This window comes from Musa acuminata, chromosome BXJ3-3 (genome assembly GCF_036884655.1).
Source record: "Musa acuminata AAA Group cultivar baxijiao chromosome BXJ3-3, Cavendish_Baxijiao_AAA, whole genome shotgun sequence".
Taxonomy (NCBI): Eukaryota; Viridiplantae; Streptophyta; class Magnoliopsida; order Zingiberales; family Musaceae; genus Musa; species Musa acuminata.
The window spans coordinates 31,912,686-31,925,637 of record NC_088351.1 but is presented as its reverse complement, the minus strand read 5'-3'; the positions used below and the strand labels follow the sequence as shown (position 1 = coordinate 31,925,637).

General features: G+C 44.8%; 1 protein-coding gene across 1 annotated transcript; it reads left to right on the top strand.

The window, feature by feature from the left end:
* Positions 1-738: 738 nt before the first annotated feature.
* LOC135633493 (actin-interacting protein 1-2-like) lies at positions 739-12,790 on the top strand. Its single transcript, XM_065143014.1, has 6 exons — positions 739-1,196; positions 1,799-1,960; positions 2,569-2,755; positions 10,356-10,781; positions 11,310-11,717; positions 12,285-12,790. The coding sequence occupies exons 1-6, from the start codon at positions 799-801 to the stop codon at positions 12,540-12,542; spliced, it is 1,839 nt and encodes a 612-aa protein (XP_064999086.1). The 5' UTR covers positions 739-798; the 3' UTR covers positions 12,543-12,790.
* The last annotated feature ends 162 nt before the right edge of the window (positions 12,791-12,952 follow it).

Below are 12,952 nucleotides of genomic sequence, written 5' to 3'. Positions count from 1 at the left end.
GGATTAAAATAGTTAAATTTTATATAGATTAGATTTGATCCATAACGTATAAGATTAAATTTTTGAATCAAATTATTTTTTGATATGATATTTATTTACTTTGACTAAATTTAACTTAGATGCATCAATATTTGATTTCTAAGGTGGTTAGAGAACCAAGTAGACAAAATATGATATGAAAAAGTCAAAATTAAATAAGAAAATTGACTTAAGATTATGTTTGATCATCAAAGTCGAGTAGTGTTTCGATGCTTGTGGATGCAGCTACAATTACAACAGCGCATCCTCCAAGAGTCGGTCCCATCAAACGGCTTCAACTTCCCCTTGTCATTCCCAGGCTTGTCTCCATCGCAACATTTTGAACCGCTCATCGCGGCCATCGCCACGTTTCGTGGCGCACCACGTGTCCGTGGCTCCCCGTTCGTGCTGCATAAGTTGTTACAGATCACACGTTTCGGTCGATCCGACGGAGTTGCAACGCCCTACCGTTACGAACCTGGGTGTACCGGTCCCGTCCGCCCCCTTCCAAAGCCACATCATGTCCTCGTCAGTAACAAGCGACACCAAACTCCAACCAGGAAATGGGGCCCCACTAGCCGAAGCATGTCGTGGAGATGCTGCGTTGGTGTAGAAGCCGCATGCGTGTCGGACGCAACGTGCTTGGACCCGTTCCCTTTCCTCTATCCCATCGTGTCGAGCATACACCAATAGGCGGCCTCTTTAACTATAAAAGCTCCCATTCTTAACTCTCTCACGCTCTCTTGCTCTCTCGCTCTCCCGATCGATCGATCACTTTCTATGGCAATGGCACATTTGGCGGAGACGTACGCGTGCGTGCCGGCGACGGAGCGGGGGCGGGGGATACTGATATCCGGTGACCCGCGCTCGGACACGATCGCGTACTGCAACGGGCGATCGGTGATCATCCAGCAGCTGGGGGCGCCGCTGGAGGTGTCGATCTATGGGGAGCACGCGTACCAGGCGACGGTGGCGCGGTTCTCACCCAACGGCGAGTGGGTCGCCACCGCCGACGTTTCGGGCGTCATCCGGATCTGGGGGAGGTACGGCGACCGCGCACTCAAGAACGAGTTCCGCGTCCTCTCCGGCCGCATCGATGACCTACAGTGGTCGCCCGATGGCCTCCGGATCGTCGCCTGCGGGGATGGCAAAGGAAAGTCCTTCGTGCGGGCCTTCATGTAAGATATAGTGTTTATTCTCCTCCGGTTCGCCCCCCTCCCCAACATTGTTCTTTTCTGGTCACTGTTTATGGAAAAGCGATAGGGTACCAAAGCTTATAGTATTTTTATTTTATTTTGATTATCTTTTTTTTTTTTACTTTTGATTACTAGATATGAGAAACCGTAACAAACATTAGGGGCAGGAAATTGAGCTTCTCATTTTATTGTTTGAAATTTTTTTGTTTTAAATTGGAAAATAAGGTTATGTTTTCTCCGATTACGGATGCAGAAAATCTCTGGATCGCATTAAAGTTCCCATACTATTAAAAATTTATTATGAAAACCATATTGTTTTTTTTTTTTCAGGTTTTTCTGCTTATGTGTAATCTCGGTTCTTATTAAAAAATCATGGCTCTATTCACAACTTAATGAAAAAGTCATGTCTGTGCATTTTTGAATGACATGTTCTTTCTGTTGTCCTATGTTGTGATTGTTAGAACTTGTAAATTAATGTTCAGGTATTTAACATCTTTTATCTCTTTTTCTGTATATCCTGTAAGTATAATTTTCATTAGATGACTGCTTATTGCGTAGGTTTGGGAAATTGTTTTCTTGTCTAGGTGGGATTCAGGTACTAATGTTGGGGAGTTCGATGGACACTCAAGAAGGGTATTGAGTTGTGCGTTTAAGCCAACTAGACCATATCGAATTGTCACATGTGGTGAAGATTTCTTGGTAAACTTTTACGAAGGTCCACCCTTCAAATTCAAGCTTTCCCATAGGTTTGTTCGAATTACATCAATAACATTGCAAGCTATTTATTCCTGGCTTTCTTGACTCTGTTTCCTTACGTTTATATTCTGGTAATGCATACATATGTATTTCAATATGAGAAGATGTTGAATGATGTTGTAATTTATGGTTTTTAAACAAGATGGAACATTTCCTGCAAATCACATTATGCATAGGAAAATAATGGCATATAGAAAAAAAATTAAAAATGCTGTTATTAATTAAAACAAAATTGTAATACATTTATCATTTTGCTATGTGGAACTTTGTCATCCTTACAAAGTGGATCCCTTAAATAGAACTTCTAATTAAGTTTATGGTATATTTCTAACTGTTATAGTATATTTAAACATATGCAAACTTATCTGTTGTTTGTGACCTGAAGCAGTCACTGAAGAATAATTGAATTTCATTGCACATGTATGCCACCAACTTCTATGTTCATTTGTTTTTTGCATCCTGCTAAATAAGATAATATAATTCCAACTTATGCAAACTGATCTAGTTTGCATGACAATTAGGACACACTGGAAAATAATTGTATTTCACCACTTATGCAACTTTTTACCTTGTGAACTTTTTTTTTCTTGAACTGCAGGGAACATTCAAACTTTGTTAATTGTGTACGGTTTTCTCCTGATGGAAGTAAGTTCATCACTGTGAGCTCAGACAAGAAGGGCCTTATATATGATGGAAAAACTGGAGAAAAGATTGGTGAATTGCCCATGGAAGATGGTCATAAAGGTAGCATATATGCTGGAAGCTGGAGTCCTGATAGTAAACAAGTAAGCACTACTTCTGTGCTTCCATTAATTTACATGCACCAAATTATTTGCAGTGCTATATGGTCATTATATTTTGTGTGTATTTTTTCAAGTTTAATTTTTTGACATTTCTATTCGTATATTCTCTAGATTACTGTGCAATAGTTTTTTCTTCAACACATGTCATTGATTTCTTTTTATTTTTCGTGACAGTTTGTGACAATAATTTCCAATGTTTCCTTTCTTTTTGTTTTGGTTTCATAGATTGCTTTTATTTTTTTGGAGGCACTAGCAAATTTTGATAGCAAGGTAATACTCGATTTGAAAAATGAGAAACTCCCAAGCACGAATATGAGATACTGATATTGATGCCCTTATACAACAGTCTTAGATAAAAGCAGAGACAACAAGGCAAAGAGATTAAGAAATAAGAGTGTTAGAATATGTAGATCCATATTATGCTAATTATTTAGCTAGTTTTTCCAGCCTATTCATTATGAAAAAATATGTATTTAATTTAAGAAACGTAGAAATATGGCAAAGCGGTGTTGATAAACTTGAGTTAAAATACCATTGATAAACAATTTTTTTGTCCTTTGATGCAATGATTGTCTATATTTGGCTTGGGATAGTGTCGGTACCTCTTTGGCATGATACAAGGATAAGTCTTTGATGCAAAGGTTGGTTGATCCAATCTGATGGTTAACTGATTTATTTAATTTATATATCAATTTGAGAATAAACTCAGGTGTGATGTGTACCTCATCGAATAATTCTTTCCTACTTGTGCCCTCATAATGTATCAATGGATTATACCATATTGTCACGACCTTAGCTGGAATTGCCTAAGGCGTGCGGCACCCTTGCGGCCAAAGACGCGAACTTAGCTTGCGTTGCCTAAGTCGCGAGTCACCCGTGTGGCAAAGACGCGAACTTAGCTTGCGTTGCCTAAGTCGCGCTTCGCCCTTGCGATCTTGCTCCGCAAGGATCAGCCCACTTTGTAACCTCTCGCAGGTCCCGAAGGACCTGTAAAAGAGAAAGAAGTTAGTTCGAAAGAACGAGCAACGGACAAGTCCCGAAGTCTCGCGAAAAGGGAAGCTTTACAAGCAATTCGACGAACACCTTGTGTGCACAAGAGAAAAGAGGGAGAGGGAGAAAAACAAGGCTTTCAAGGATGAACGAATAGCTGCAAGCCCACAAACAGTCGCTCACCTGGTCCCGGGTGCAAAACCAAGTTCCCGTAAAGGTCACGTGCGAACTTGCGAAAGAGTGTTCAATGCCCGGTATATAACCGAAGCCCCATCCAGCCATGTGCCACCCGGGGGGTTCCTGGGGTCTGAGATGGCTGACATTTTGGTGAGCGGAGGCAGCTCTCCGCTCACCTCCCGCGGCACGCGAAAACAGAGCTGTTTTGGGCTGTTTTGGGGCTATTTTGCTCGGTTCGATGAGCGGTCGCTTTGCAACGCTGCAGCTTGTTCGAACTTACATATTTACAACCAAAATAACCCAAAACTATAAGAAAACATGCTGCCAAGCAGCTGTACATGCAGGTGTGAGCGACGAACGGTTCGTTTAACGGAGTTGTTGCGGGTGCGCGATGACCGTTCGTGACATTCTCCCCCACTTAAATTGTCGACGCCCTCATCGACGCTTGTTGGTAGTTGTTGATGACTTCTTCTTCATGTCGCAGGGTGTCTTCAGGCTCCCAACTGGCTTCAGTTCGGGGAAGCTTTCGCCACTTCACTAAGTACTCTGTTTGCTCCGCTCCGTTGGGTAGCTTTATCTTGTGATCCACCAGAATGGTTTCCACTCGCTTCTCGTAGGAGGCTGTGATGGGAGGTAGCTGAGTTGGAACACTTCGAGAAGCATCTTGCGGATCCGAATGGTAGGCCTTCAGGTTGCTGGCGTGAAGAACGTTGTGAATTTTGAACCACGCCGGCAGCTGCAACTTGTAAGAAACATTGCCTACCCTACTGATAATTGGGAAGGGCCCTTCATACTTACACACCAATCCTTTGTGAACTCTGTTCCTGAAGAATTGGAGTGATGCTGGTTGGAGCTTTACCAACACCAAATCACCAACTTTGAACTCTTGCGGTCGCCTTCCCAAGTCGGCCCACTTCTTCATCCTCTTTGCCGCCTTCTCCAAGTAAGCCCGCGCAATATCTGTATTTCGATGCCACTCCTTTGCGAAATGATAGGCTGAAGGACTACTTCCAGTATACCCAATTGCCATGGTGTGCGGAGTCGACGGTTGTTGTCTTGTGATAATTTCGAAGGGGCTCTTGTTGGACGCAGAGCTCCGCTGCAAGTTGTAGGAGAATTGGGCAATGTCCAACAGCTTCACCCAATCTCGTTGATTGGCACTCACGTAGTGCCGGAGATATTGCTCTAAGAGCGAATTTATTTTTTCAGTCTGGCCATCCGTCTGGGGGTGGAGGCTTGTAGAGAAGTATAACTTTGATCCCAACAATTTGAATAGCTCGGTCCAGAATCGTCCCAGGAACCGAGCGTCTCGATCACTAATGATATTATGTGGGACTCCCCAATACTTCACTACACCCTTCATCATCAGTCTGGCCGCCTCTTCAGCTGAACAGTGTAGGGGAGCAGCAATGAAAGTTGCATACTTTGAAAACCGATCGACCACCACGAGTATCGATCCAAGTCCCCCTACAGGTGGCAAGCTTGATATGAAGTCTAAGGAAATGCTCTCCCATGGCTTTTCTGGTATGGGCAACGGCTCCAAAAGTCCCACCGGCTTCCGCTGCTCCACATTGTCTTGTTGGCAAGTAAGGCATGTTCGAACATACTCCTCCACATCAATCCCCATCTTTGGCCAGTAGAAGGCCCTCTCCACGAGAGCCAATGTTCTGTGAATGCCGGGGTTTCCAGCCCAAAGGGAATCGTGACACTCTTTTAAGAGTTCACGCCTTAAATTGTCCACTCGGGGAACATAAACCCTATTCCCTTTTGTGTAAACAAGTCCCTCCTGGACCCAAAATCGTCGTGCCTTGCCTTCTTTGATGAGCTGCATCAGGATAACTGCCTAGGGATCACTATACAGTCCATCTATGATTCGGGAAAGGAAGTTGGAGTGTAACTGACTGGCTTGGCCTCTGCCCTCCAGTTGTGCAGCATTCACGCATTCCACTTTTCGACTCAGCGCATTGGCCACGACATTCGCCTTCCCGGGCTTGTATTCCATTGCCATATCAAATTCAGCCAGGAAGTCCTGCCACCGTGCCTGCTTTAGGGAGAGCTTCTTCTGAGTTTGGAAATAGCTCAGGGCGATGTTGTCTGTCCTCAGCACAAATCGCGACCTGAGGAGGTAGTGTCGCCAAACTCGTAGGCAGTGGATCACCGCTGTCATCTCCTTCTCATGCACTGGATACCGCCTCTCGGTCTCGTTGAGTTTGCGGCTCTCGTAGGCCACCGGATGACCTTCTTGCATGAGTACTCCACCAATAGCAAAGTCCGAAGCACCTGTATGGACTTCAAAGGGCTCTCCATAGTTTGGCAATTTGAGCACTGGTTCTTCCAGAACAGCAGCCTTCAGATCTTGGAATGCTATCTCACATTTGTCAGACCACTTCCAAGGCTGCTCCTTCTTTAGCAACTCCGTCAGGGGGGTTGCCTGCTTCGAATATCCCGCAATGAAGCGTCGGTAGTAGTTGACGAAGCCAAGAAAGGATCTCAACTCTGGCACCTTCTTTGGAGTTCGTCATTCCGCAACTGCTTGCACCTTCGACTTGTCCATCCGAATGGAGCCATCACCGATTCGATGCCCCAAGAATAGGATCTCAGTTTGAGCAAAGTAGCATTTCTCCCTTTTTACGAACAAAGTGTTCTCCCTGAGAACCTTGAAAATCGTCCGAAGGTGCTCGACGTGCTCCTCGAGCGTTTGGCTGTAGACGACGATATCATCCAAGTAGACGACCACGAACTTATCCAAATACTCCTTGAATAGCTGGTTCATGAGAGTACAGAATGTGGCCGAAGCGTTGGTTAAGCCGAAAGGCATCACCAAGAACTCAAACGCTCCATACCTAGTTACACAGGTAGTCTTCACTTCATCGCCTTCAGCAATGCGCACCTGCCAATACCCCGACCGAAGGTCGAGTTTTGAGAAATACTTGGCCTTGCCCAGTTGGTCGAACAAGTCTGCGATGAGCGGGATGGAATACTTGTTCTTCACCGTTACTTTGTTGAGGGCTCGATAGTCGACGCATAATCGGAGGCTCCCATCTTGTTTCTTCTGGAAGAGAACTGGAGCTCCGAAAGGTGCTTTTGAGCTGCGGATGAGATCATCGCTTAGTAGTTCACCTAACTGCTTTCTGAGTTCTGCCAACTCTGGTGGGGGCATGCGATAGGGTGGTCTCGCTGGAGGCTTCACTCCTGGCTCCAGCTCGATACTGTGATCCACGCCTCTGCGTGGTGGAAGAGTCTTCGGCAACTCGGGTGGCATAACGTCTTTGAACTCCTTCAGGACGTTCGCCACCACAGCAAGTTCTTGAATGACCTCTTCGTTGAGTGGCTCTAGCTTCATAGCAGCCACGAATGTCAGTTCGTCCTTTCGCACCCCTTTCTTCAATTGTAATGCCGAAATGTGTTGGGGCTCCTTGGTTCCTCTCCGAGAGACGGGAACCACGCAGGGGTCGTCGCCTCCCATCATACATAGGGAATTCAAGAACGGCATCGGCACCAACTTCGCCGCGTGCATAAACTCCATTCCAAGAATCACTTGGAAGTCGTCCAGTGGCACGACCATCATGTTGGCGTTCTCGCTCCATGTTCCGATTTTGATGGGAACTCCCTTCGCCAACCCGGAGATTCGCCTGGCCTCCGAGTTCACCGTTTTCATTCGGCTTGGGCTCTTCTCCAAGGTCAACCCAAGTCGCTGTGCTTCACGATCGGCTATGAAGTTGTGGGTAGCGCCCGTGTCCACCATTGCACGGGTCGTTTGGCCATTCAGCTTGATGTCCACATACATCAGTTCACTACTTCCTGCTTTTTGTGCCTTTGTCTTCATGTTCTCCCCCACTTGACCCCGCATAGCGTTCAACAAACGCATTACTCCCATTCGAGGTCCTTGCGACTCTTCATCGTCGCTGCTGGATTCAAAACTGCTTGAGCTAAGGGCAACAGCTTTGCCCTTGTCCGATCGTGGAGGGTGGATGGAGGCCGTCAGAGCATTGAGTGCTTGTTTTTGTGGGCACTCCCTTACCATGTGTGGTCCTCCACACAAGAAGCATCCTCCAGGTTTTGAGGTATTGCCTTTCGGGTTCGACCCTTTGTGGGAGCTCTTCTTCTTCTGTTCGCCCCCGAGCTCCTTCCCTCGAGAATGTTTTGGAGGGCGATTGCTTGAAGATTGTTTCCTTCTCGCTGGGTCTTCAGAGGAAACGAAGTCGGTGAGCCTTTCTACAGCTGCAATTGCCCCGACTACATCGGTAACATTCCTTCGATTCAGCTCTTGTTGAGCCCATGGTTTCAAACCATCAAGGAAGCTGAACAACTTGTCCTTCTCGGACATGTCCTGTATGTCCAGCATTAGTGCAGAGAATTGCTTCACATAGTCTCGGATGGTGGTACTTTGGCGGAGTTGTTTCAACTTCCTTCTTGCGACGAACTCTGTGTTCTCAACTCCTGCTTCAAGTCCTCCCATGTGTCGACTCGACACCGACCTTGTTGGATCTCCTCCCAACGAGTTCGCCACCAAAGTTTCGCATCTCCATTCAGATACATTGTTGCTATAGAAACTTTGGTATCTTCAGAATCGGGCCTCGTAGCTCGGAAGTATTGCTCCATGTCGAACAGAAAGTTCTCGAGCTCCTTGGCATCTCTGGCCCCTCCGTATCCATGGGGCTCAGGTGCCCTCAAATTTTGTGACGGTGCAACGCGGGTGTTGCCTCCTCCCGCATTTAGCGTTCTTGTGAGCATAGCCACCTTTGCCGTGAGTTCCGCCACAACATCCTGTAAGTGTTGCACGGAGTCTTTGGTGTCATCAGACAGTCGATCGACTAGGGCCTCGACCTTGTCGATCCTAGACTCCGCTTCCTCTTGCGAGCTCTCTACCCCAACAAGTCTTTGTTGGCCATGGTAGAGTTCCTCCATGCTCGCTTCCAGAACATCCAGGCGGGTTTCCACCGTCGTGAGTCTCTCCTTATGACTCTTTTTTCCAGTTAGCGCACCAGATTGCGCTTCCTCTGCTCGCGGAGAGTTGCCAACTTCTCGCTCATCCTGTTCGCTGTCGCGATCCTCGTGAGCGGCTCCAACAGCATGAGAGCGAGTGTGCACATGCAGCCCACCTGCGGCTGCTTGGGGCAAGGGTCCGGCTTGCCCCGTCTTGCTTGATTTGCCACGATGCTTTGCCATGGCGAAGTTGCGAAGTTCGTTCGCTGTTCGATCGAAGAGCTTGCCCGCTCTGATACCACAATGTCACGACCTTAGTTGGAATTGCCTAAGGCGTGCAGCACCCTTGCGGCCAAAGACGCGAACTTAGCTTGCGTTGCCTAAGTCGCGCTTCGCCCTTGCGATCTTGCTCCGCAAGGATCAGCCCACTTTGTAACCTCTCGCAGGTCCCAAAGGACCTGTAAAAGAGAAAGAAGTTAGTTCGAAAGAACGAGCAACGGACAAGTCCCGAAGTCTCGCGAAAAGGGAAGCTTTACAAGCAATTCGACGAACACCTTGTGTGCACAAGAGAAAAGAGGGAGAGGGAGAAAACAAGGCTTTCAAGGATGAACGAACAGCTGTAAGCCCACAAACAGCCGCTCACCTGGTCCCGGGCGCAAAACCAAGTTCTCGTAAAGGTCACGTGCGAACTTGCGAAAGAGTGTTCAACGCCCGGTATATAACCGAAGCCCCATCCAGTCATGTGCCATCCGGGGGGTTCCTGGGGTCTGAGATGGCTGACATTTTGGTGAGCGGAGAGCTGTCTCCGCTCACCTCCCGCGGCACGCGAAAACGGAGCTGTTTTGGGGCTGTTTTGCTCGGTTCGGTGAGCGGTCGCTTTGCAACGCTGCAGCTTGTTCGAACTTACATATTTACAAGCAAAATGACCCAAAACCATAAGAAAACATGCTGCCAAGCAGCTGTACATGCAGGTGTGAGCGACGAACGGTTCGTTGAACGGAGTTGTTGCGGGTGCGCGACGACCGTTCGTGACAATATGGCATGATCTGATCTGATAACTGACCCATCTAGTCCTATGTATCAACTTAGACATGGTGCAACATGCTGGCCCAAACTTGAATCACATGGTGGCCCATGCCAGTCATTATGATAATCTTTAATTTGAGATAAAATTTCTTGAGTTCATCCTCATTGATGAACCAAGGATACATTATGAAAGGTGCAGTGACCATCCCTTTTCTTTTGTGATAATTGATAATTAACAACAGTCGATATCTTTGCCAGTTGTTTTGAAATTGTCCTTTCTATAGAATTCACCATTGCAAAGGCTTTCTTGACTTTCTAAGAGCAGCCTTATCACATGAACCATCATGTCTAAGTTGTTTAAGTCATTGTCATTCTCTGTTTTACGTATTAGTTTTCTCAAATTTGTTTCTCTTTGCTTTTACTTATCTCTCATAAGTAATTGTCTTTGATGTTTGTTAAACAGGTTCTGACTGTATCTGCTGATAAAACTGCTAAAGTATGGGAGATTATGGAGGACGGATGTGGCAAACTGAGGAGAACATTGGAATGTCCTGGTTCCGGGGGAGTGGATGATATGCTTGTTGGTTGCCTGTGGCAAAATGACTATCTTGTCATAGTTTCTCTTGGTGGAACAATCACAATATTCTTAGCCAGTGATCTAGATAAATCACCAGTATCATTTTCTGGACATATGAAGAGCATCACCTCTTTGGTTTGTCTTCTTCAAGGTGGTCAGAAAGTCTTTTTGTCTAGCAGTTATGATGGTATTATTGCAAGATGGATACAAGGCACTGGTTATGTTGGTAAGTTAGTTAGAAAGGGAAGTAGCCAAATTAAATGTTTGGCTGCAGTTGGAGAAGAAATCATGACTTCAGGTTTTGACAATAAGGTGAGAATTCTCGTATGCACACTCTTCTTAACTGGTTAGAAATTGAATTTAGCTTTATTATATCTGCTTTTTAATGGCAAGCCATAGATTCATTTTAGATAGCCATAAATATAATTATTTGGGTTCAACTACATTGATAATTTTTAGCTATTGGATTTGTATGAGGGTCTTATCCACATCCAGAATAAGAGCCATCAAGTCCCTTCTCTTGTTTTAGATGAAGTTCTCTTATGCGTTTTTATGAAACTATTCATATCACTTAGTTACTCTTACTCACCTTACCTAAATTGATCATGCATAGATTTCCTTTGGGCATGCACAGATACCTTGCCAAGTTGATTGCAATATGCTTATTTTAATCCTACAGTGGTGGGGATATTATTATACTGCATGTGGGAGATATGTTTCCACAAACCTAGTAAAAGCATCGCATATTGTACGATGACAATGGAGAACTAGTATTTCTTTCGTGCTTGACTAGGATCATTCTGTTGGACCCAAAATATCTTTTTCCCCCTTCACTTACAGGTTTGGAGAGTTCCTCTAAATGACGATCAATGTGGGGATACAGAACCAGTTGATGTTGGGTCTCAACCAAGGGGAATAGCAGTTGCAGTTCAGATCCCTGAACTAGCATTGGTTTCAATTGATTCAGGAGTTGTCATGCTGCGGGGTCTAAAAGTAATTTCAGAAACAAAACTAGGATATGCTGTGACAACATCTGCAATTTCACCTGATGGGACTGAGGCTGTTGTGGGTGCTGAAGATGGAAAACTACACATTTATAGCATTACTGGAGATGCTCTTACTGAGGAAGCTGTTCTTGAGAAACATCGAGGAACTATTACTGCTATATGTTATTCCCCCGATGCTTCCATGTTTGCTTCAGCAGATTCCAATCGAGAAGCTGTGGTTTGGGATCGGGAATCTCGAGAGGTAAACTTTTCTTAACTTGATACTCTATTCTTAGTTTATACCATAATGATTTGAATTCTGTTTTTTTCCCTTTGCATCATCCACCATTTTGTTGCCCATTATAATTGTTTATTATGATTACCACTACTAGAAAATTGCAATAATGGAAATAGAGCTACTAATTTTAATCATGATAGTCGTGACTTGTATACTATAAAATACTGTATTGCACATCATCTGGTTTCTTGTGAGATCCATCTGCTCATACTTATATCAGAGGTTCCGGGAACTTCACAGATGAAGGGACTGAGTTTCTAAAACCTTTATACTAGTAAATAGGTTAGCAGTCAATTCTGGAACTTCAAAGATATTTCCCGAGTGAAAATTCCTTTTCAAACTTTTTTTTCGTGTTTCAATAACCTACAGGATATTGAAATATCGCTAATGATGTTTGAACTTTGCTCACACTTGATATGTGATTTTTTGTGCCAAGTAGTCATTCCTGGCACAGAAAGGTGTTTTATGAAAGATCAATTTAGGCAAAAGAGTTGTCTACGATACCAGATCATGACTGACAATCATCTGCAGGTAAAGTTGAAGAACATGTTGTATCATACTGCACGTATAAATTGCCTGGCGTGGTCTCCTGACAACCACTTGATCGCCACCGGCTCGCTCGACACCAGCGTAATAGTGTACGAGCTGGACAAGCCTGCATCCAACCGGATCACGATCAAGGGAGCTCACCTCGGAGGGGTGTATGGAGTAGCTTTCGGTGACGAGAACAGTCTGATCAGCGCAGGAGAAGATGCTTGCGTCCGAGTGTGGAAAATAGAGCCACAGTGATCGACTTGCACCGATGGCCGAACCGTCGCCTTCTTTTGGATTGCAGTTTTCTCTACAGGTTTGCAGTCTGCTTTTGTATTTACTCACTCTAATTTTGATCGTTTGTGATTGATTGAGAAAAATTATTATTTTCCATTATGGTAAATATGTTGTGGTGCGTAATTGCATAAAATTAGCTACTATTCTTAGACATCCGTATTGATTTGCTGATGAATTTGGTTTATGGAGTCTAATAATAATTAAAATCATATGATGCAGGTAAACCTTTTCTCGTTATAATATTCCTTAATATTCTAGGCAACATGACGTACATGCCATGTCCTTAAAACTTCACGGTGTGGCTTTAACTCGTTTAATCAAGTCACCTTTGTTACCATCAAATTGATGAGAGAGATAATATATAAAAAATC

Bases quoted from the DNA above. Each gene is read 5' to 3' on its own strand.
- LOC135633493 (XM_065143014.1), top strand. From the start codon at position 799: ATGGCAATGGCACATTTGGCGGAGACGTACGCGTGCGTGCCGGCGACG. The intron at 2,756-10,355 runs GTAAGCACTACT...TTTGTTAAACAG, and splicing joins GGAGTCCTGATAGTAAACAA to GTTCTGACTGTATCTGCTGA. The intron at 11,718-12,284 runs GTAAACTTTTCT...AATCATCTGCAG, and splicing joins GGGATCGGGAATCTCGAGAG to GTAAAGTTGAAGAACATGTT.